General features: G+C 40.5%; 1 protein-coding gene across 2 annotated transcripts in view; it reads left to right on the forward strand.

The window, feature by feature from the left end:
• PAWR (pro-apoptotic WT1 regulator) overlaps nt 1–22,023 on the forward strand; it is a 71,065-nt gene extending 49,042 nt beyond the window's left edge. For both annotated transcript variants that reach the window (XM_044455673.1, XM_044455674.1), the window contains exons 4-7: nt 6,800–6,834; nt 16,025–16,169; nt 16,703–16,807; nt 20,627–22,023. In XM_044455673.1, coding sequence (XP_044311608.1) covers nt 6,800–6,834; nt 16,025–16,169; nt 16,703–16,807; nt 20,627–20,713 — 372 coding nt within the window. In that variant the 3' untranslated portion in view covers nt 20,714–22,023. The remainder of the gene's footprint in view (nt 1–6,799; nt 6,835–16,024; nt 16,170–16,702; nt 16,808–20,626) is intronic.
• The last annotated feature ends 3,422 nt before the right edge of the window (nt 22,024–25,445 follow it).

A 25,445-nucleotide genomic window follows, 5' to 3' on the forward strand; every position in this document is an offset into this window, starting at 1 on the left:
TAGCAGCTCCTATTCATCATCTAATTTTCTCCCTCCCTCCCTCCCTCCCTCCCTCCCTCCTTCTTTCTTTCTTTCTTTCTTTCTTTCTTTCTTTCTTTCTTTCTTTCTTTCTTTCTTTCTTTCCACTTCTGGTGAGAAACAGCGAGTACTGCATTGTAAAACACCATCTTCCCAGTAGTGAGTGAAAGGTCACAGGCCAGTGTGACTTTTTCCTCAGGCTCCTGCACAACCTGTTTTCATGAGGCACCAGTCAGGCCTTCTGCTGTTGCTTTCTTTACTCCATACTTCAGCCTTTACTTTCATATTTTTTCACCGTGAGTAGGTTACCCACAACATAGTTGCTGTGTCCCCAGCAGACACAGAAGTTTGTGCCTCCATCTTGCATTTCATGAACTATTTCATAGCCATAACTTCTGATCACAGTCGCTGTTCTTTCTTCAATTTGTATTTACAGTGTCTGAAGAAGCACATAAAACAATTTATTGGTATTTATTAATTTAAGTATTTTCTCAGATCTTTAACTGGCTTCTCAGTACCTTTTCTGCAGCTATCTCTGTCAACTTGGCAGGAAGATTTAAGCAACAAGGTTAAAGGTACACCAGCAAAATAGCTGTACTGTCTCAAATCACCAGATATAGATGTTCAAAACTGGCTGACTGTTGTGCAGGAGCATGAAGATGGAATTCTTATGGATCGAGGCCTCTCTGCCTTCTCAGTTCCTCAGGCTGACCTTGGTGCTGCAGCTCATAACTGTCCTGTTCTGTTACTTGAGGGGAAGCCAATATTAGCTGATGGCAGTCGGATCAATGCAGATAAAGCCCCGTCCTGTAAAAGCAGACAAGAGCAGATCAAATGAATATAGACAGTTCACATGACAGGACAGCCTGCATGGGTAACCAGCCATGGTGAGTAGCTGTGTTGCTCAGACCCTGCACATTTTCTTCAGAGTGGGTCATTTTCCATGAATGACTCACCCTAAGAATGCACTGATTTTGCTAGGGGTTGTTTGATCCATATGGGTTGTCACATTGTCTGAAACTGGCAGGGAACGTTGTGATCCTGCATGTGATTGTGTTTCGACTTAATGCCAAAATGGTACTTTAACTTGATTCTCCAAATGGTGATTTCACTTGATTCCTCTAAACAAAACAAAAAATGAAACCTCACAAAAGCACAGTTGGAGTCATATTATATTTAATGTTATTGGCCCCTGAAAAATTTCCTGCTCCTGCTGTCGTCCTTCATGCATGTGCAGAGGCAATGAACAAAAATTAGAAAGGCAATGAACAAAATGGGATACCAGTTGGACTAGGGGAAGGGAGACATCATAGGCTTTGCTACAAATGGCTCTGGGATGTATGCTGGAGCCAGTTGGAGGAATGAAAGGGAGGGACAGAGAGAATAAATTGTGAATCCAGTCATTTGTCAGGCACACAGTAGTCTGTTGAGCGAACAGCCAGCTCACCGTGACTTACTCTCAGCATGGCTAAGCACGGCATATAAATCTACCTATAGTCTGGTTAAAGTCGAGAGGTCAAAACACAATAAGCATGGTCAACATGGAAGAAAACAGAACCTTGGATAGCTCCTTGTGTCTCCTGCTGGCTGGAACCTCTCCTTCTAGGACAGAAGAGGAAACTTCTCAGCAAGGAGTGAAAACAAGCTGCAGTCCTAAGTAGACTTGTGGTCAGCTCTGCCACTCCTGGAGGAACCAACTGGCTGTTAAACAAAGGGCCTCCTTGATTTTGTAACTTCTGTGAGGCTAAGGAGATGGCGGTTTTGCTGTCAGATGCATCCCACCTTGTAGATGGTGCCTTATGCTCCTCAAAATCATAGGTTGCCTGCTGGAAAATTTCAGGGTCTGGATTATGACAATAATTGGTGCAAATGTCTTGAAAACATTTGCTGCTGCTTCTTCATCCAACTGTATTTCAGTTACGAATGTGACGTAGGCATGTTCTTTCTGGATTAGATCTCAAATGGTCATCACCTTTCCATTGGGTAACCTGATATTCATCCGCAGCACTTGAAGGCTTGAGAGTACTACATCTAAGCCAGCAGAGGAATCAAGTGTGGGAGACAGGGTAGAATAGAGAAGGTCCATAGATGTCTGACTTGACTTCCCTGCATTTTCCAACTGACTTAGCACAAATGGTCATAGCTGATGTAACTACGAAATTGGATAGCCAACTATGCCCATCTTTTCCTGTACTGAAGAGTCCAAAGTAACATGGATGGCTGTTTACTTCTATAAAGTCCCCCATCCTTGATAATGGAGCCTGTTTTAATTATAGTCCCAGACAGCTACTCTTCTTTCCTTTAATTCCATAATAATATTCAAAATCATTTCAGTATATATATCTTTGGGTTTTTTCCCTTGGAAAAGTTTGAGATGAATATTATTCCTGAGGGTTTGGATAATTAACTAGTATTTTCTTTTCATAAGGGATGGCAAACAGATGTTGGAGCACCTCCATCATTAAGACTGTTATCAATCTAATTTTGGACTTGCTTCTAGAAAGAAGTAATTTTCATTTCAAACTTGTAATGTGGCATATAAATATAACAGGTTTTATCTCTCCTGCTCTGTTGCCTCTTTGGCATTTGTTAAATCTTTCACAATATTTCAGTGTTGCAAGGAAAGAACTCTTAAGCAATTTTAAGATGTTAGAAAGTACCACTGTTTTCTGTCTGCTTAACACAGATACTAGAAAACAGCTTCTAGAATTAATGTTTGAGGCCATAAGCCCTAAAATAACTATAAAGAGCTTTTGTTCCTGAATTCAAACTAAAGCTTCAGGCATTTTCAATTTAAAGGGTTTTAAAAAGCATTTGATAGGAATGAATTGCATATTATATTTCAGTATCAACACAGACCATATAAGAGGAAAATGTGCTTGCAATTTGTAAAATGTCATGCCATTTACTAAAAGCAGTAATATTAACAGCAAAGCTGCAACCCAAACTGTGTTCTTCCAGTTGAACAAGAAAACATTCAAGATACTCATGCATATCTTACCCTTAGGTGAAACCATAGTAGTGCAATCCCAGACAATTCTAAGAAATATGTTCTGGGACTTTCTCCAGGTAAAAGGAATTGCTGCCACAGTTAACATTATCTGCCAGTGGTATGAGGGGATGGAATTGGGGGAAAAAAGAATCCACAATTCTGAAGTATGTGAGAGAATGTATATTGTTCAGATTGAAACATACAGTCCCAATATTCCTGGAGTAGCAGTGTTTTTATTTATTAGATTTATATCCCTCCTTTTCCTTTTCTTATTTTTTAAGAACTCAGTGTGGCTTACATCATTCTCCTGCTCTCAATCTTATCCCCAGAACAGCAACCTTGTGAGGTAGGTTGTGCTGAAAGTCAGTGACTGGCCCAAAGTCACTCAATTGGCTCCATGGCTGAATGGGGACTAGAACCCAAATATTTGGATATCAAATTAAAATTTATAACAGCCTAATGAACTTTGGCCTCTACAATATACCAAAGAATAATCAGTCTCTAATGATGAAGATTGTCTTACATAAACATACTACAGTTCCTCTATACTTCTCACTAGTCAGACCTCACCTAGAATATTGTGTCCAGTTCTGGGCACCAAGATTTAAGAAAGATGCAGGTAAATTTGAAAGGGTCCAGCTGAAGGCAACCAAAATGATGCAGGGTTTGGAAACACTGCCCTTGAGAAAAGAAGACTGAGGGGGCACATGATATCCCTCTATAAGTACCACAAAGAGGAAGGTCAAGATCTCTTCTTGCTGTTGCCAGAGTGTAGGACACAGAATAACCAATTCAAGTTGTGACAACCCAGATTCAGGCTGGACATCAGGAAAAGCTTCCTGACTGTCAGAGCAATACAACAGTGGAACCAGCTGCCTAGAGAGGTGGTGGGCTCTCCCACACTAGAAACATTCAGAAAGAAACTGGACAGCCATCTGAGTGGGATGGTATAGCGTGGTGTCCTGAAACAGCAGGGGGTTGGACTTGATGGCCTTCATGGCCCCTTCCAACTCTTCTATGATTCTATTGTTATTGTACATATTTTGAATAGCTAACATCTTATTTTTTTCCAAACCAATTCCAAAATATAACACATTTCATAAAAGTCCTCCACCAACAACATCCATATTCTTTCAAATATTATTGGGTTGGAACATGATAAATCTATTATCCCTGCTCCAAATCTACAGGCTTTCCCCCCAGAACATCATATCGCCACAGCTGTCCAGTATGCTTACAGTTTAGTCTCTTTTTTCACCTTTAACTTAAATTCATTAAAATGCAAAGAAACAAAGCACTATTTAATTTTTATGAAAACCTTCATGTGTGTTTGTTTGGGAGCCACTATGTACTGCCAGGAATAGAGCATTCAATAAAAGTACAATTCCAGCAGTGTGAAAGGCAGTATGTAAAACTAATTTAGTATCTAAACCCTCCAGTGACTGTTCAATTGTGTGGGAATGCTGAGATGTTGATGTATTAGTATGAGTTCACATTAGGAAACAGAGCTGAAAGCCTGCCTGACATTAGTTTCCCTAGAGCTTTGTCACATGCTAATTGCCAAAAGTTTCTTCCAAACTAGCTGCAACAAATTGCTTGGCCTTCTGCTTAATAAAAGACCAAAGAGGGAAAAGTGTTCCTTTGGTTTTTTTTCATGGCTCTTTTTGCTTTGCTATAAATAGTCAAAGACTCAAGTTACTGATAAGTAAAGGATGTTGCAGGAGCATTTAACCTACAGTGCTTGTGCTTCGTGATCCATCCATGCTGTGGAGTTTAGCAGAACTAAAATGGGGCACTCATGGTGGTCTGCGATATTGAACACTTTGCTCATTCCCTAACCCCCACCCCACAAAAGATACGGCCATTTGTGAGGTGATGACAGACAAAATAATCTGACTTTTCTTTTTACACCTTAATTCTAGCTAGCACCACATGGTTTCTTCTGTTCCTTACTTCCGTGTGCTCCTCTGGAATTTTGCTTCTTGGACATGAATATTTTAGTTGTGTGAATATTACTATTAGGGTACCTGGTCTTTTTCCCCTTCCACGCAAGCTGTGTTTTGTACAGCTTCAAGTAAAATATTTCTTAAAACATTCTTTTTAATGTTTAAATGTAATAACTGTTTAAACTTCTCTACATTCATTTATCCATCCTGTTTTGTGTTGTTTCTTACTGTTCACAAGCTGCCTTGATTTTCGTTCCTAGTAAAGGTGAGATACAAGTTTTAGGATCTATTATTTAGGTTCTCTGCTTGCTTTTAAATATGAGAAGCCATTTCTGACTAAGAAATCATTTAGAAGCTACTGCTCCAAGACACACAGATTAATTAGGTTGATCTGAAACCAGACCCTAAGCCCTGGGAGAACAATCCGATGGCTGCTAGGTAGTGTCAAGATGCTTGTAGGAGTGGTTGGATCCCCAGCTACAAGGTCAGAAAATTGCCTTGGCCACTTCTCTCTCCACCTCCACAGCCACTGTGGAAAGAACCACCTTGCCTGTGTCTCCAAGGTTATTATTAATTATATTATTATTTCTATATTATCCAATAACAAATGCTCTCTGCATGGTTCTCAACAGCAGAAAAAATGCAGTAAAATACCATGCGAAATAAAACAAAACATTATAAAATACCATTTTAAATATAGATTTTAATGCATGACACTAATTGACTCCCTCATCAGGACTCCTCACTTGGTCCTATACCCTCTGTCCACTGCACATACTCATACCATGAAGGAGGGACACCCCCCCTCCCCCAGCAGGCAACAGACTGATGCAATGCAAGAATTTCCTTCAGGCAGAGCCCTTGTCCAGCCACCAACTCAGAGAAGAAGACTGACCAGACAGTAAGGGCTGCAGGGAGGGGTTGGGCCAGGTGGGAAAATTGCCGGCAGGTTAGTAAAGCCAGCATTCTTGCCTTCCCTGAGAGAGCCCAGGTTTCTCTTGGGTGGCTGCAGGCTTCAGGTCGTTGTTAAGTCTGGTTTGGGCCAGCAGAGGTTGCCTTCAAGACCTTGGAAATGAGCTTTCATGGGGACGGGAGAAGACTGGTATCACCAAGATGCGACATATCTTGGCGGTGCCTGAGCCTCTTCCCCCTGACTACAGGATACCACACTTTAACAGCCAAAGTGGCTGTCTAAGTGTTTTGTGGGGCAGAACCACCATGGAAGTAAATTCACCTCCTCCTGGTGTGCATAGAATACCTGTAATCCTGGAGCAATTTAATTGGATTCCACTTCTAATGACTTATCCCTTGGCCCTATTCTAGTTCCCCCAAATTCTAGCACGCAGATGCCTTCTCTCTTTGCAAGCACATGCTGCAGTGTGGTGCAGATGAGCAGACTTGTAAATACAGGTGTAGATGTAGCTTGTTGATGCACCTTCAGTGCAAACTCTACTGTGCCTGAGAATTTGCATGGAGTATACACCCTTCATTATATTTAAAATCTATTTATTCTTTAGAGTCATCAACTGGAAAGTTTTTTCCCCTAATCCGCATGTTTACTCAAGACCCACAAAACAAAGCATGCATACACAAACGGGTTATCTAGAAATTCCAATTAGAAGATGTTAGGACTTACGTTGATCAGAGAATGTCATGTCATGTCAAAGGTGTGCATGTAACTTTTCCATAGCCTGTACTGTATTCTGTTTTAATGCAATACAATACAAACAATTGTATTAATACAAACAAAACCTGTTTATTTTCTGAGAAAGCAATGCATTAAAGTGACTGCTATGTATATTAAATCGGGGAAGTATTTATGTGTTTTTCTTGTTTTTAATAGGACACTCCTAGGACAATTTCAAACAGATATAAAAGGTAAGAGACCATTTTATCACTAAGTTACATATTTTAAAATAAAATACATACACCATACTTTATATATCCAGCAAACAAACATCCAACTGAGGGTATTTTCTGTTGTTTTAACTAGCACTCTTCTATTAACCAGCCTTTCCAAACCAGTTGGCCTCCAGCTGTTTCGGACTGCAATGCCCATCACTCCTAACCAGTATGATCATAGAGAATGTGTGTTGTAGTCTAAAACATCTAGATTGACTTCTTCCAGCCCTGGCAACCTTCAGATGTTTTATCAGCCCTCATTGTGGTCAGTAGATAACTTTGTAGTATAGCCCCTTCCACAGCTGACTGCTGCATCTTTCATAGATGTAGTTAAGTGCCTGTTCCTTCAGAAACTCTTCTGGGAATTTTGCAATTAAAAGAACCAACAGGTATGATTATCCTTTTGTTTCTCATGTTTTAAAATGCACAATTGTTAGGCTGGTTAAGGATGGAACAAGGCAAAATCAGAAGCTGACTGGCTATTCATACCTCATATCTTCTGACCGTTAAAGGTTAGAGGACACAAGGGTCAGGAAAAGCAGGGAGAAATTCTTGGACATGCCTCTCCAAGGAGACCAACTGGCAAGAACTCAGAAGGCCCAGAATTAGGTGAACTTGTAGCAGCCACTTAATAAAGAATCATATTCTGGGCCTATCTGTGAGAGAAGGAGAGAGGAAGGGAGGAGAAAATACTCTGTCCTTTATATTAAAGTTGAGGAGTAAGGAGATCCAACCTACCCTTCTTACTTTGTCCCACTTATCTCCTCGCATATGTTAACCCAGGCATTTTTCTCCCAGCTTCTCTTGATAACTGGACTTGAGTATGGCTGGGTGAAATATTCCGATACCTTTTTGAAAATGTAAATCCCATGCTATATATGTGAACATTAAAGAAAAAAATGTGGCCGTTCCTATTTCACTTAATAAACCCTGAAGGAGCAGTTGTTCACTGTGTGGGGTCCCTTTAAGAATATATATTGATTGCTTTTCAGATACAGAGTAATGCAAATAATATGAAAAATGAAGCCCTTCACAAACAGAAGGTGTAGAATCTTCTGTCTGAGTTTACAGTGCAGAGCCAGGATCTAGTTAGAATTAGAAGATAGAAAGGGGCAGGTGAAGGCACGTGGTTCTGTGACATCAATATTTCCTCCCCAAAGCCTAAAATCTCCCTCAAATGGTCTGAGAAGGGTGTCTGCTAGGCTCAAAGAAAGAATATAACTGGTAGCACTCAATGCAGTTGTATGTCAGGGAAACTCTTTCATGCAAAGAGGAGATGGTGGGGGTGGAGTGGAGGAGAACTGAGCTGAGGAATGACTACAGAGTTACTTCATAATTGCTCCCTCTAATATTAAAAATGGAACTGCAGCTCTTGAACTTCCTATCTGTCAGAGTCTTGGCCAATCTCCTGAATATGTGAGCAACTACATGGGGATCAGGTCACACATACCCAGTCCCACTGCCACCATCTCCGTATGCATCACTGTACCTTCTCCGTTCCTTAACTCTGACATGTTGCATGGCCAGGCCTGGAACAGAATTATACTCACATTCATTTGTACACAAGTAGATCCGTGCAAGCAGGAATCCTAGTAAATCAGGACTCCTGATGAGTTCCACTCTCATACCAGGAATCAAGGGGCTGAGCTAACACATGTAAATACATTGACTTTGGTACTGGTATACATAGTGCCATTGGCAGATACAGCTGCAGGGGTGGGTGACGAAGGCTTCAGAGTGAATTGAGACCTAATGGAAAGCATAAATAAGGTTATTACAGTCTCATAAGTGAGCTTATTACAAGGCTGCTGAGAATCTACACAATCAAAACAGCTGATGATGCATTTCCCACGTAATGACTTAGCCCTTCTTCTCAAACCATGAAATCATGACTGTAATGTATAAGGAAGTAGTGCGGTAGAATGCACTCTACCTGTTCCCCAGGATTCTCTTGAATTAATCCCTGCAAGTGGAAAAGATGAAGGATTGACACTTGGAATGAAGTAGTCACCTGCGAGAGAACAAACGAGAAGGGAAGAGAGGGACAGAAGTTAGAGTATTCATTAACTATTACCATTTTTAGTCTCTTCAGTTATCTATAAAAATAGTTTCATCAGTTTTCAGAGGTTGTGCAGCTAACTTTTCACTGTTTATTCAGTTTAATGGAATACATTGAAGCAGGTTGCGTAATTGTTTGCCATTTTTAATGTTTGGGTATTTATTTAATTTTGGGAACAAAAATATCTAGCAGATCTTCTGGCTTTTAGGCTTAATTCAAAATATAGTGCATCCTAGTGCATTTGTATGTAAAGACATTTGTAACAAATAAATAGGCTAATAAATATAAACAATTGTAGTAATTGAGACCATTTCACATTAAACGGTTTGAAGCTGCCATTTGAGTGTGGTATACTCAAAACAAATAGTTAAACAGAAGTCTTTTTTTACTGTAATTTAACCATTTCTTGAATTTTCACAGATGTTATTCTGTATTGGCCTTTTGCATTTATGTTCTTCAGTATAATATGCAAGTCTGATTTCAGCAAATAGTTTATCACTGAAAAAAATCTAAAAATACAAATGTATGCCCTGATCTTAAAATATAGTATGGGTAATGTATATGTACACTCTGTTGAGCAGGGTAATATTTTTAGGGGATTTAAAAAAAACCTGGAATGTTCTGAGCCTAGATAGGGAAGGCCAAAGAAGAAAGGATTCAGGTAAAAACTGTCTATTGGGTTTAAAATAACTGAAGGATTTTGCATGGATCAGACAGGATTGGCTGGCTCAATTTACACTAAATCAGATTAGAATTTCTTGGTTGGCATGTTCTTTCTTGGCTTGTAACTTTTTTTCTGTAAAGAAATCCATCTTTCCAAAAAAGTGAAATAGCTGTTCAGGTTAATAATACCAGTCCTGAACAGAAACATCCTCCTTAAATTTCACAAAAATCTGTGTGTGCAAATGCAAAAAAAAAAAAAAACCTGAACAAATACTAAGGTAAATATGGCTGCTTCTGTTATTATTATTATCATCATAATTATTACATTTATGAATACATATTCATATTTTTGCAAGGAACACAAGGCATTTCACAAGATTCTCCTCATGTCAATTTAATCCTCACAACAACAATCCTATGAGGTAGGTTAGGCTAGGAGTCCATGACTGGCTCAGTTGACCAGGTGAGCTTCAATGTTGAGTGGGAACTAGAACCTGGGTATCCGAAGCCCCAGTCCAACATTCTGACTACCACACCACACTTGTTTTCCTAGTTCAGCCATGGGCCCACTTGTGATTGCAGGGTTGCAGAACAATGCAGGGTTGGAAGGCAAACTGACCAAAATCAGCTACTCTCTTCTTTTGCCCATGGAAGCCTCTGATGTATCAAAGGAGGAATTGGAGAGGATGAGCTCTCAACAGGTGCTGCTTCTAGACAAGGGCTGGGAAACCTCTTAGTGCCAGTGACTAAGACTTAGGAAAGGCATATAAACTTTTTAGAAGGGAGGGAGGATGACACAGAACTCAGAAAATTACCAAGTTATTGGTTGTTGGAAGTAGGCCAAGTGGGGCCAAGGGAAAGGGCCAAAGCTGTCTGGGGAACTGCTGAAGTCAGATCTGGACTCCAGGAGGACTAAATTTGGCCCTTTGCCTGAAGTTCCCCGTTTCTGTCCTGAAGTTTCAAAGAATGGCATGAAGTTAATAGCTGTCCCAAAACATGCACCATGACCCAATACTTTGTCATTATTTGTTGCTATTAGAATGAAATAATCTAACCCTTTTCTGGAAACATTTAAACTACGTATAATTACTGTATATTGGTTCCAGACAGAGTCATATTTAGAGTAGACCCAATGTACTAAATGAGGTTATTCATGACAAAAAAGGGGGGTGGGAGAACGAACCCACCCCAAAATAGTTTAAGGAAGACTGAGCATGCATTCGTGCATTTTTTTAATGATCAATACATCTCATTCTTACTAATGTAAACTTTCCCAAAAGACCATTACAATGGATTAAAATTGATTAAAATGAGCATGTCTAATGAATATAGTTAATGGATACATTATTGGGTTTGATTTGTCCTGTTTTTGTCCTTCAAATGTAACAGTTGTCCTGAAACTAGTTTTTCATACTGCCAAAATAAATTAGTGGAAGTCTTCCTTCATGTATAGGTTTCTACATGGTTGTTAACTTAATAATTTCCAGCCCATTCTTTGAATTTATTTTGCATTTCTTCCAAATTTTTAAAGTTCATGATAGTCAACCAACATGGGAGAGTCTTAACCAAGAACAAGGGCTTGGATCAAACTACCACGATCCTAGATAATCACGACAGTTTTAGACTGCTATGCCTTTCTAGATCTTTAGTTTAGTTTAGTTTAGTTTGAGTAACAACTCTGTGATTTAATTTAGCCTGTTTTGAAATATTAAAGTTCAGTTTGTTTATTTATCAAGCTACTTCTGCTGGGAAGCCCAAATCTCCCATAAATCCAAACTTGCACTTCTGTTGATAAATTTATTATCCATAATTTGAATATCCTTGTATTTTTGTAGTTAGACATTCAAAAGTATACATCAGTTAAATTTTATAGATGATACAGATTGGCATATTGGCTACATATTAGCATCTGCAGATAGTGATTTTAACTTTTCCTACCCTCATCCCTTTGCACTAACAGGAACAGGTAATTGTTCTAAAGCCATAGCAAAGAGCAAAGGTGACTGGGCACAGACCTACCTCACCCCACAAAACAATAAAATGAGTCAGCTTCCATTGACAAGCACGTATTATGATAGCATAACAGATGTTTTGTTTGTTGACATTGCAGTCAGTATTTTTGTATCATGAGCTACTGCAATGAAGGGTGAGTCTCATTTTGCATTTGGTTTTCTTGCCTGTGAAGCTGCATTGCCCAGAATGCTTCCCCCTCCTCCTCACCTCGCCAGGGGTGTTAGTCTGGCCACAGTGTACATGGAGGGCACTATGCTAAGATGCACCTTCTGGCAGGCAGAGCAAAATTTTACTGCGTATTTCCTCTACTGGGCACATTAATAAAGTTGGGGTTCTGGGCCTTGTTGCCATTTCCTTAGTGAAGGCTAACACAGTTCTTGAGAATCATAACCTATGGAATAAAGGCTGATTTTTTAAAAAGATAGTTGTGATTTCAGCTGGAAATTTGATTTCATAATTTTATTTTGCCAGTGTAATTAGAGCATTCTTCAGTTGAACCAGCAGTACCACACACCCAACTGAAACTGGCAGTGCATTTTTCTGTAATAATTAGATGCTGCACCGAATTATTGTACTTTTCATACTCATCTTCAAGGTTGTTAGGTTCTCTTCTAACACCAGAATGTTTCCTAATTCACCTTGCATGCGTGTGTGTTCACACGCCTGCATGTGCGCATTTCATGAAGTTGGGACATGTTTTCTTTTCTTTGGCCAAGTAAAAGTAATTATTTATAGTCAGAGTCAAGCAGAAATTCCTCTTCACTGTTTGCTAAACATGCACACACAAGGGATTTTAGCCTTAAAAAAGAGAAAGAAATACAAGTATCCCTTTAAAAAACAGTTGCTTACATTTGCTAGCTCTTTTCTGTCTAGTTTGTTTACCATTCTTTATGCAAGTGTCTATGCAGCAAAAGGATTCTTGCTTGTGAGGAGAAAAAGCAAAATGTACTTCCTTTGTGCCAGAATATTGTAGCTATGAGCAATGTATATAATCGTTTTCTAGGTCTTTTACGTGGTATGAATGAAACAGGTTTCAGAGGGTTAAATTACAAACTTTATATTAGTGTTGCAACACATGTATCCTGTCTTTAAATGGATTTTTTTTTTAAAGTCATGCAAGATCAAGCAGTGCCAAATATGGTAAGAGTATCAAGCCACAGAATTCCTTACAATTGTGTCATTATGCCTTGAAAGAATCTCTTTGATACTGCAGCCCATGGAGTCTTACGTCCATGAAGCAAGTCTATTGTGCCATGTTAGGTATTGTCCTTAGCTTTCTTAAATTATAATACAGGTTTTCTATAAAATACCTGCAGCAGTGCTTTCAGCTGCAAATTCTAACAGTCCCCATGCATTGTGCTGCAGGATCCTACCCCAAAGGTTTGGATGATGTTAGTTAAGATCTGCACCATTTTGTTGACTCCTGGTAATTCTTCTATTCATCTTTTTAACTGGACACACAGCTCACTGAGTACCACCCACTAGATCATCTGGTTCGAAAATGCATGGAGCAAGGGGGGCTTGGATCGCCACCCTTAGCCTGGCAGGCAATGGCATGAACGACAAGAGGGTGCTTCCTGAAGCCACAATCTGACCCTGACATGCTCACAGTCAACTTCAGTAAAGTGGTTTCTCACACATCACATCTCAAGAGCTCCTTGGCTTCTCAGCTCTTTCATTTTGCAACACATGCTTTTACTATTTCAAGAACAACTCTGGAAGTCCTCACTGCTGTTGGGCTGGGAGGAAGAAAATGTTTGTTGTTTGGATGGATGTCCACTTTGTGAGGATTTGCACCCCCTAAAGTATGCTAAAAATCTGTTAAACCATACTAATACTAAATCATACTTTGGATTGGGTATAGTTTGGGAATAGGGTGTGCCTGAACGCCTGTGCAGCCAAGCCCTTGCTGCACAGAGAGTCAGGAGTTCAGGCACTCCCAGCTAGAGGGCAGACCCAGAAAAGAAACAACAGGAAAGAATGGCAATTTTTAGTTGCATCTTCCAGCTAAACTATCCCAGTGTCAATGAACCAGCAAGGCTGCTACTTTCTTATCGGCTTTGTGTGGCGGGTTTTTCTTTATTTATATTCCCCCCCCCCAACTACTCAGCAGCAATAATTGATGGCATAATAGAGTCTGAATCTAGGGGCTGGGCCCTACAGCAAACTCAGATACCATTTACTCAGGCAGTGCTAATATGAGTCATACGCTCAGAGGTTTTATTCACCTGCTCATTCTCCAGCATGACATATGCCTCTGATCACTTACATAGGAAAAACAGGTTGTTTTCCCTCCCCACTTTAAGCAAGTGGAAACAAATCAGACATAAAGGTGGCATCAAGCAGTAATCAACAGAAGACTGTTTCAGTCTTTTAGGACAATCTGCTGCTAAACTAAAGTCAAAAGGAACAACAAAGTTTTGCTACTCAGCTGCATGTGACCATACACATAGAGCAGAAGCACTCAGGGAGAGCAAGGTACCCCTTTCCCCATGCCATTTTCTTGACCTAAAATTCCTTCCCAGCTTGCTGGCAGAAATTGCCATGTTCATAGATGAGCCCTAGTTGAAAAAAGCTTATGAACCAATAAATCTCTTGGTCTGTAAGATGCCGGAAAACCTTTGCACTCTTGCTCTCTCTCTCTCTCCCTCGCTCTCGCTCTCGCTCTCGCCCTCTCTTGCTCTCTCGCTCTTTCTCTCTCTCTGTGTGTGTGTGTGTGTAAAAGTGTTGAATTGCAAGCACAGTATTTGGAATACTTCAGCAAAATAACTTCAGATGGAGATCCCCATATGAAATTGCTAAACTAGTCTCTATCTGTAAATTCTGAATCTGGGCAATTCAGACTTAACTGGGACTTTTCCACTGCAGGTGTTAAATTAGCACAGAATGGCTAGAGAGATGGTATTTATCACTAGTAGCTGCTGTTGTGAATGAGTCACTCTGTTCTTATCTTGGATTCTGCATTGAAATGTCACAGACCCACTGCTATCCCAGGCACTGAATGGCCTTTTGGCCCCATTGTTTACATTTCTCTCCTCACACCCCCATTGGTACCCTTGTGCATATCTGCCAACTGAGGTTGACAGTTTCATACTTCTAACAGAGTAAGCAGCTCATTCTTAGTCTTCGAGGTACCACAGGCCTCTTTCTTTGTGCTGTAGGAGAGGACTGGAATTTGGAGCTCATTAATATATGCTTTTACAAAATTTGCTTTACAAATGTGCGTCAGAGCCTGAAAGTTGTAGCTCATAAATTGTTTGTAGGTGTGGGTGTAGATGGTGGCCAGACTTACTGAGGCACTGCAGTCCTGAAGAATAAATGGGCCTGTAATACCTGTGTGCCAGCCTCTCGCAGCCCTGAAAATAACCCCCAAAGAGTGCAAAGGCTTGTTTCTAGAAAGGCTGATCAGAGGAGTATAAAGGAGAGAATTTCACTGGCCTGTCCCAATCCGAATGAGATCTTTGCCCATTTCAGAAGCTATTTCTAGAACTGTAACAGCCCCATTGTGCAAAAGGAATTCAGGGAGCACACTGGCACTGTAGGTTTCCTGCCAGGTGCATTTTTAAAGTAGCAGCTCACCCCCTTCAGGTGTGGCAGATCACAATCAGATGAGCATTTTCTTCCTATTGATGCACACATTTGAAAGATGGGGCTGTTTTGTGGCTGCGCATGAAGAGCATTCCTTATCAGTGCTGCTGCTTAGAGCCATTGATGCTTATGCACAAAATGGGAATAATTGCTTCCCAGGCTGGCTAGGTGGAAACAACTAGGCCTAACATAGGGCACTGTGTGCCTCAGTTTGACATGCAGTGTGACTGTGGAGTGCTTCTTTTCCAGGCTCAGCCAGTGAGTTAGTGATGGCTCTTCCATGATACTCCATTCCATCTCCTTCTCCCCAGTTTACTTCCTCCAGTGGTCAACCAGCATTCCTTAACCGCTAAATAGATGTGATCCTTAAAGATGGGCTGCTTGGGCCTTCCCTCTGCCATTGGATTCCTAACCTTTCCTTCCCATTTCAGCAGACAAGTAGAGCCCATGTTCTATGGTACTTTCTTGGAAGGAACAGCTCAGCAGAAGTTTTTCATGTAGAAGGCCCCAGGTTCAATTCCTGGCATGTTTAATTTTTTGAAAAAAGAAATGGATAATAGTTTACAGGCAAGACCCATGCCTGAATCCCCGGAAAGTCACCAGGACATGCGGTGAGCACCAGGTTGAGAAAAGCAGCTTTAAGATAAGGTTTCTCATAGGTGTTCAGTTTTACATGTGGATCACAGCACATTATGTGTTTGCTATTTAAATGGAAGTGTTTCAGTCAATTATTTGCTGAATATACTGCACACGAGGGCAAAAATTATGAGGGTATGTAGAAAATTCTTTTGCTTGTTTTCTATTATTATACCTTGACATAATAAATTCTACATGTTTACACAGCACAACAAACACACCAGATGAAGATGTTTCTGCTAGATATTCACGAGCAGACAGGACAAGCTATAACAGATACAGCAGGGATACAAATTCTTCTGGAAACATCATACCAAGTAATTTGGAAAAGAAAATTGAAGATCTTGAAAAGGTAAAAATCACTATGCAATAATGGGCCACTAGCTGGGGATTATGTGGAATTATAGTCTAAAATTTCTGAGGACATCAGGTTATCGGCACCTAATGATTGCATATTAAATATTTACAGTATTATGCAGGACCCCTCCAAACTACCAGTAGCAGTTTCTGTCTAAAACGTGCTGAAAACTTAGATAAGCTTCAGTAGTTTCATCTGGCTACTAAAACTCATCAGAGGAGCAGGGACTTCCATGAGTAAGGTAGCCCCACCTACAAGTAACTTGTGGTTGACAAGTTGAAAGAAAGTGGGGCTCCTGCCAGGCAATTTCATATAGAAGCAGGCAGTCCTTCAGGAACCATGTTCCAGACTGCTTAGGGATTTACTGATCTAATTATGTAATGCAGAAATCTAACCTGGAAGTTACTGAGGCATGCATGCCTAGGAGGAAGTCCCATTGAACTTACTACTGAGTAAATATTACTGCATTGTAGGTCTACTGTTTTTGTTGTTTTTAAATAAAGTATCATAAATTGTGTGCTTTGAAGGAGCTAGCAAAGGAGAGACAAGAAAACCTAAGGCTTGTGAGGATAATACAAGACAAAGAAGAGCTGGTTGGGAAAATGAAGGAAGAAATTGATTTATTAAACAGGGTGAGTATTCGTTCCTTGTCATGAAATGAAAACGTGAACTTACTCTACGAAATTTGACATTAGTCTTTAGTTGAAAGGCCAGTCTTAGCTAAAGTTGAAATAGGATGTGCTTGTATCCCAGAACAAGAAAGGTAGTGGGTGAATTGTTTCCAACTCTTCCCAAATTTCTAGAAAAGAAAACAGATTAAAAAGTATTGTCATCAGTCTCCATCGCAGTGAAATGTGTGTTTTGAATGATCAACAAAAATGAGGTGGTCAAGCAATTGGGACCAATTAATAGGTCTGTTAAGCTGTTAGACATGACACTGGAAATGCTGATAGAGGCTGCAATGAGATTTTCAGGACTACTGTGAGAAATGCAGGGCTTGGTTCTTCTAATCAGTTTGGAACCATCCCACTACATGAATGACACTTTCATTTTTGAATCCAGAATGTATGTCACACCCTTGTGATATACTTAACGATATACTTTGACTAACCAACATTAATTTCTAAGTTGGGTATGTAATTTTTGAAAAGGAATCTTAGTTTACTGGGAAGCACATTGTATATATGACTGGCTGCTTTGCTTCCTTTTGATTTCTTTGAGTATTTAAATTCCAGGCTGTTGTTGTGGTTGGACTATGTCCAAGTAGTTCATACTTTTAGTCATTTTTGGAATGTTATTTCTGCTACATAAACATTCCACAAAATCTTTATATATAATTTTTGGAGCAAATTTCAAGTTTCTGTCCATGTGCCTTAAAGTCATTGTCGAGTGCTTGTATCTGTGCCACTCATCTGGATATTGTATGCTTGGTAGAAGTTAGAAAGACAAAAGCAAAATCTAATTTTCCTTTAATGAAAAGCTGGTTGCTTTTCTTTTCATTCCTAATACGTATGACTTTGGGAAAGGATTTTGTGAGCATGGTGCATGCTTTAACCAAACATCAGATGTAGATAGTTGCAGACCATAATGTTCCATCCTGGCAAGAATGCTTTGTTTTTGAAATGGAAAAGTTTGTATTGTTTAAACAATCAAACAGTATTATGCTAGCAAGTCCTGTGTTGTTCAAGAGAAGGCAATGATTTCCTCAGATGAGAGTTCTACAGCCTGTTTTGATTAAGCCTTTTATCTGTCTCGTTCTTAAAACCACTGCTCCTAAATCCAAATGCAGGTAACTGGATAGCAGTGCACAAAGAAATGAATGATGCTCGCTTTCTTTGATGGCACATCATTTGTGACTTTAACCTTTCTACGAGCTATTACTTGAGTTTTTATGGGACAGTAAACTTTCTGATTCAGATATCCTGTCCCCTTTCCTCTTCTAAAATAATGGATATTATCCAGAAGCCATTGAATAGATGTAAGGGAGGAATGTGTGCAGCTGGGGGTTTTTTGTTTCTTTGTTTTTGTTTTGTTTTTCAGCACCACCACTGCTACAGCTCCCACAGCTGATGAGACAAGCAGTTTTCGAAGATGGAAAGGAGCCAGCCTCATCAGCTGTGGCAGACACAGTAGTGAAAACTTTTGCATGGTCAAACTTCTGTTGATTGTCTACATTCCCTTATTTCACAGCATTCCAGGCTTCTACAGATGAAAATAAGGACATACTTCTAACACCCCTACTTTCAGACCAAACCCCAAATCACCACGCTTTATGGCATATTGCTTGTGGCTCTGTTTTGCCTACTCTAGTCCTCTACATTGTTTTAAGAACTTAAGACAATGCTTGTTCTTTAAAGTCATACTTTAAACATTGAAATTGCCCTTCCATCTGTTATCAGCAATGCAACATGATCCTCTCCAGCATATGAAATGCAGGCAAATCTACTCTAGGGCACCTTTGTGTCCAGCTGTGATAGAGTATTAGAAACAGGGTTTAACCACCTTACCAGTCCCATTCAGGAGACTTTCTTCAGACTTTCACAACCTGTACCCACAGATCCTTAATTGCAGGTGGAGAGGGGCTATTGTGATAAGCATAAGGCGGCAAGATTGGGTTAGGGTTAGGATTGTGCGTTGGGTTGGGTTGGGTTAGGCATTCCACTGATGCTGTTAATTTTTTCCCTAGTTGCATGTAGTGGGGTTGTGGACAGATTCAGACTCTGATTATGCTGGGCAGTAAAAGCAGAGACCTCCCTCCCACCTTGTACCAAGTTTCTGATAAAGCTCACTTTCCTACCCCACCCTGTCCCAACACATGCCTGTAGCTGACCAAAGCAAAGCCACTGTTGTGCACTCTTGTTCGTCTTTGTGGTCTCTGTGCATCACACTTATGGCTTTTACACCTGTACAAGGCCTAGACAGGGAAAATTTCAATAACTGAGCATGTCAGATTGGGCAGGAGCCCTTCCCCTTCAGGTTTCTGGAAGTATAGAGGAGGGGTTTCCGCCCACTCCCTCAGTTCCTTTTTGGCTGCCAGCACAATAGACTGGGAATCTCTGCACTCTCCACTTCTACCATTAGGTACTTACTTGGTTCTCACCTCTTGACCTCTCTTCTCTCTCTGTTTCCATCTCACTATTAGACAATCCATTTCACTCTTTTTCTAATACAGACACACGTGCACATAAACATTTTCCCCAACCATCTTTCCTATCATACTTTCCGAGTTCCCTGCCACCTGCCCTTTCTTCTCCCACTTCCTGCCACTCACCCACCCATGCAATGGTGTTGATGACCTTTCGTAGCTGTGCCTCCTGGGAGGCCAGACTACCACCCACTGATGGCCATTCTCTGTCTCCTGTGCTTCGGTAATGAGCACATTGTGGAGATCTGTGCTCATTTCCAGGCCTTCAAGAAACAAAGCCACTATCAGTGGGCCAATCAGCTTAAAGCTGAACTGTGGAAGGAGGCCCTTTAAGTGGCCAGCTCTTCCAAACTGGGACAGCATAGCCCTTCTACATCCAAAGGCCGCAGGAAGATGAAGGCTGCAAAATGGCCAAACAAAATGGCTGCCACACTGCAAAAGAAGTGCCACATGAGACCTAACTTCTCCAAGCACTGGGCTCCCAGAAACCACCATCCCATCAATACCAAGAAACCACCAACAGCAATACCCATCAAAAGACTGCCATAGGCCAAGATCATCCTCCCTACTGTCAGATGCTGGAGCTGGACCAAATTGGCACCTCTCCTTCACCCATCCCTCTGTTCCTGGACTCATGGCAGTCTCCATAGGAATTGAGGGACTGGGCAAAAATCCCTCCCCTGTACTGTACAGAAACCAGAAGGAGTGAGGCTACTGCCCAGTCCAGCATGCTCAGTTTTTCCTGGTCTAGGCCTTGCACAGGCGCACTAGCCCACATGTGTGAATGCACAGATGACCACTTGAAGAACAAGTTACAGATAAGCAGCCTGTCCTTCCCTGAGTGGCTTTCCCTTTTGTAGCTGCTACATGCATGGGGAGGAAAGTTTCCATTGGCCCTAATGTGAAGTGTTCTGCTGATGGCAGATGGCAACTGTGGAGGACACAGTTGAAATCATAGGGGGGCATCAGGTTAAAACACCTGCAGAATCTCAGTTCAGATTCCTATGTGCCTGTTGTTTACTATTTAAAATGAACGCACAATTGCCAGATGTGTGACTAGTGTCACTTTTTATATGGTACCATACTCTGAAATGGTTACAGACACAAAAGTTTGCTTATCTTTCAAGCTGAACATGTGACAAACAGCACACATCTCAAATCTGGGGGGGGCGGTTAGCCTTTTGATTCTGTAATGTAGCATTTTTTCTGGGTACATTAATACACAATAATTCAGATCTTCTCTTAAGAAAAAATGCATTAATTAATTAATCAATACATTTACACCTTGCTGTGGTTTTTCTCAAAGGACCTAGATGATATAGAAGATGAAAATGAGCAGTTAAAGCAAGAAAATAAGACACTCTTAAAAGTTGTTGGACAGCTGACAAGGTAGAAGATGGAAGCCTCAGTGAAGAACGATGGAAACTACTGATTGAATGTTTAAAGATCAAGGCTAGAATATTTCCTTTGTTGCAATATGTCAAAACAACTGTCTTTATATTTATTATTAAGGAGGGGGAAGAATGAATGTTTTATCCAATGCTCTTTCTTCCTTCAGTGAAGTAGAAGCAAGTTCTGTGAGTAGTTTTAAACTCATTTTCTTGCATTTTCCAAAATAATTAATTCAGATATTGACAACCTTCAAAATACCACATCCTTGCATTTTTAGTGTCTTTAGATTATCTCTATATTACCCAGTAACAGTTTTTTTAAACATACCTTTTCACCAAGTTTTCGCTTCAATGGAAATTATTCTTTTGGCTCCCCCAGCAATACAAGAGAGGAAGTAATAAGAGTAAACTTTGTTTACACAGATTTAAAATATATATTTTGGGAGATAATTGCTATTTGTTCAAACAGTTGTACTGCAGGTGCCTTACTACAGTACTGATGTGAAGCCTTTTACAGATGAGTTACTTATTTGACAAAGAATCTTGTATTTTGTGATTTTGTTTTATACTGTATCTGAAATACTGACTGTGGTAGATAGTTTTTTCCCCTGTATAGCTGCTCTTTGATGGAAAACTGTTTCATAAAACATCAATAAATCACCAGTCATTATCAACACTAGCAAAGTAGTTTTTAGGAATAGGCCTATTTTGTTTATTCTAGGTTAATCACTATGCTTGTCTGTCCACAGGAAAATTGGGTCCTTTGTACAAAGGGATATCCAGAGAGGGCAACTTTCCTTGGTTATGGCTTAGGCTCAGATGGAATGATTATAACTTACTGGACCAAGAGCAAATGGTCTTCCCAGTTTTACAGTCAGAGATTAAACCACTTAAAACTTGGGAAGTTTTAAATCTCAGAGTAACAGGAAGGTGAGAGTATAGGTGTCAAGCTTGTTCTTGATCTAATGAACCAGGATCTGTTGGACTAAAGTTGTTTTGTCTGAACAAAGCCTATGCGAATGGTAGCTTAGACTTTTCTGCCAAGATTTGTATCAAGCTAGCATCAGAATATAATAAATGATGGCACATTCCTTTTGCAACAATATGAACATTTGTATAAAGTGGACATATCAGGATCTTGCATGATTCATAAAGTTTTTTGAAGCTGTGATAAAATGTGTTAATGAATATAGTTTACAAAAGGGAAGGTCATGATTTTGGGGCCCTCTAAAAGTTTTATAGAGAACCATCTATTCTAGAATAACACTGATGTTTGTAAAAATAAAGTATGTTGCATGTTCTGTTACACACACATGTCAGTTGCCTGTGTCACTATTTTGTGTTATGACCAATGAAATACTCTTTATAAATTACCAAAAGAAGTAAAGTTTTTCCAAAACCCCAAGCCTTTTCTGATTTGAGGTGGGCTCTGGCATTCAAAGATACGATGTACAAATAAATACACTGCTTAGCATTGTATATTGCTGGCAGAGCAAATGTTCCTCTTTGTGCCACAGCACCTAAGACAAGATGCATAAACAGAATTTGGGGGAATTCCATTTCATGAGACATTAGTGCAGGGATGTGTCATGAGAACGTCTTGAAAAGTTGGGTTGCCATTGGATGCGTTCAATGCTGTATATAGGAGGGAAGACCTGTGGGAGATTAATCTCGCCACATCACCTCTGTCAATATATGGGCTCTGCCTTATCCTGAGAAGGGAAACAAGAATGCACTAGGATTCTGTGATGCAGCCTACTGCTGAGTGTATGCAGGGATCTCAGAACTGTCACCAGTACCCCCAGAGCACTGACTTAACCCTAAACCTAGGCTGACTGGTCAAAAGGAGGACAGGACCCCGAAAGCAGTATTTACTAGTCTTCAGCAGCCTGATGCTCTACAGATGTGTTGAGTTACAGTTCCCATCATCACCAGTATGGCCATTGGTGGTGCTCGAGGAGTGTGATGAGAGTTGTGGCTCAGCATATTTGAAATGCAGCACACTGGGGAAGGCTGAATCAGGCTAGCCTAAGTCCACAAAGACAGGCCTGCAGAACCGATTCCAACCTTTGACCACAAAAGAAGTGTTTCTTAATAAAAATTAAGTATATAATTATATGTAGATATTCCATTTTGAAATAGCATTATAATTGCATGGTAGAATAATGCTTCACTAAGGAGTGTATCAGCTGATTCTCTGGAAGGGTAGCTGATGCAGCAAACCTCCATGTGCTTATCTGGGCAGAAGCCCTGCTGAACTCAGCAGGGCCCTGTGAGTCTAGCACTTGGTGTGTTCGTGAGAGGGCTGCACTGAATCTGCAATTGCATGTTGCCTGGAGGAAAAAGAACAGGAAAAATGAATTGCCATCATGCACTGAAAAGAAAACTGGTCAGTCCTAGAGAAGATCAACCCTGACTGCTCTTTAGAAGGCCAGATACTGAAGATGAAACTCAAATACTTTGGCCACCTAATGAGAAGGAAGGACTCACTGGAGAAGTCCCTAATGCTGGGAACAATTGAAGGTAAAAGAAGAAGGGGACGGCAGAGAATGAGGTGGCTAGATGAAGCAGCCATTGAAGCAGTCGGCATGAGCTTAAGTGAACTCTGGGGGATGGTGGAGGAGAGTAAGGCCTGGAGGAATGTTGTCCATGGGTCACAATGGGTCGGACACGACGTCCCCACTAACAACAACTGAAAAGAAAGATCTTTACACTTGCCTTGTGAACCTGCAATATGATACAATAAGCGGCCTTCTCCAACCAAACTTACACTTTCCAGGTGTGTTGAACTACACCTTGCATCAAGTCCCAGCTGGCCTGCACCAGTAACCTTGCAGGTTGTGCAATCAGAGCTATAATCTAACTAGAGATATGGAGGAAAAAAGTGGAAAAATTCAGGGGAAAAAACATCCTACCCATTTCATAGAATAGAAGAGTTGGAAGGGGCCATGAAGGCCATCGAGTCCAAGCCCCTGCTGTTGCAGGACAGTACGTTATACCATCCCACTCAGATGACTGTTCAGGTTCTTTTTGAATGACTCCAGTGTGGGAGAGCCCACCACATCTCTAGGCAGTCGGTTCCACTGTTGTATTGCTCTGACTGTGAGGATGCTTTTCCTGATGTCCAGCCTGAATCTGGGTTGCCACAACTTGAATTACTTATTCTGTGTCCTACCCTCTGGCATTAGCAAGAGATCTTGGCCTTCCTCTTTGTGACAGCCTTTGAGGTACTTATAGAAGGATATCATGTCTCCCTTCAGTCTTCACTTCTCAAGGCTGAACATGCCTAATTCCCTCAGTCTCTCCTCATAGGGCAATGTTTCCAAACCCTGGATCGTTTTTGTCACCTTCCTAATTTACCTGCATCTTTCTTAAATTTTGGTGCCCAGAACTGGACACAGTATTCCAAGTGAGGTCTGACTGGTGAGGAGTATAGAGGAACTACTACTTCTCATGATTTGGAAGTAATACTTCTGTTAATGCATCCCAAAATAGCACTTGCTGTTTTGGCAGCTGCATGGCATTGTTGACTCATGTTTATCCTATTTTCCACAATTATTCCTTTTCTTGTTCAGTTCTGTTAAGCCATGTATTGCCCATCTTGTGTCAATGCCTTTGGTTTCTTTTTCCTAGGTGGAGGACTTGGCACTTTCAACCAATTTCATTCTGTTGGTTTGAGCCCAGTGTTCAATTTATCAAAATCTCCCTGGTTCTTCATTCTGACTTCTAGGGTGTTTGCTATTCTGCCCAGTTTTGTTTCATCTGCAAATATGATTATCTTTTCTTGTACTTCCTCATCCAAATCATTAATAAAGATCTTGAAGAGCACTGGGCCCAAGACTGAACCCTGTGGCACCCCACTAGTTACCTCTTCCAATTTGAGAAGATGCCATTGATGAGTGCTCTTTGTGTCCAATTTAGCAGCCAATTTTGGATCTACCTAATAGTTTTTCCATCTAGTCCAGTTTTTGCTAATTTGCTTATCAGAATGTTGTGTGGCACTATGTTGAAAACTTTGCTAAAGTCTAGGTGGATTATGCCCACAGTGTTCCCTTTGTCCATTTGGGAACTTACCCAGTCAAAAACTGAGATTAAATTAATCTGACAGGATTAATTTTTGATAAATCCATGCTGGCTTCTATTAATCACTGCATTTTCTTCAAGATGCTTGCAGGTGAATTTTTAAATAATTTGTTCCAGAATTTTTCCAGGGATTGATGTCAGACTAACTGGTCTATAGTTCCCAGGTTTATCTTTCCCCCCTTTTTGAAGATAGGGACAACATTAGCCCTTCTCCAGTCATCTGGCATTTCTCCTGTTTTCCAAGCTTTATTGAAAATGATAGCCAGTGGTTCTGATAGTTCCTCCGCTAGCTCTTTTATGATTCTGGGATTGAGTTCATTGGGCCCTGGAGATATGAAAGTGTTTATTCCACTTAGGTATTCCTTTACCATTTGTCTGTCAATCTTGGGCTGCCACCTCTCACTCCCAGTTTGAACTTCCTCTTGATTGCAGATTTCCTTGTGGGAGAAGACTGAAGCAAAGTAGGAAATGAGCGCCTCTGCCTTTTCCTTGTCATCTGTTATGATTCTATGAAAATTGAATCTGGGACCTTATGTATACACATATCTGTTAGGATTGGCATTAATTACACGTAGGCATTATCACTTAAGTAACTTACTGATAGCAAAAATTGGTGAGCTGTTAGAAGAACAATGCTAATGTGATAAACCA

Source organism: Varanus komodoensis, unplaced genomic scaffold (assembly GCF_004798865.1).
Source record: "Varanus komodoensis strain SLA01 unplaced genomic scaffold, ASM479886v1 scaffold8, whole genome shotgun sequence".
Lineage (NCBI taxonomy): Eukaryota > Metazoa > Chordata > Lepidosauria > Squamata > Varanidae > Varanus > Varanus komodoensis.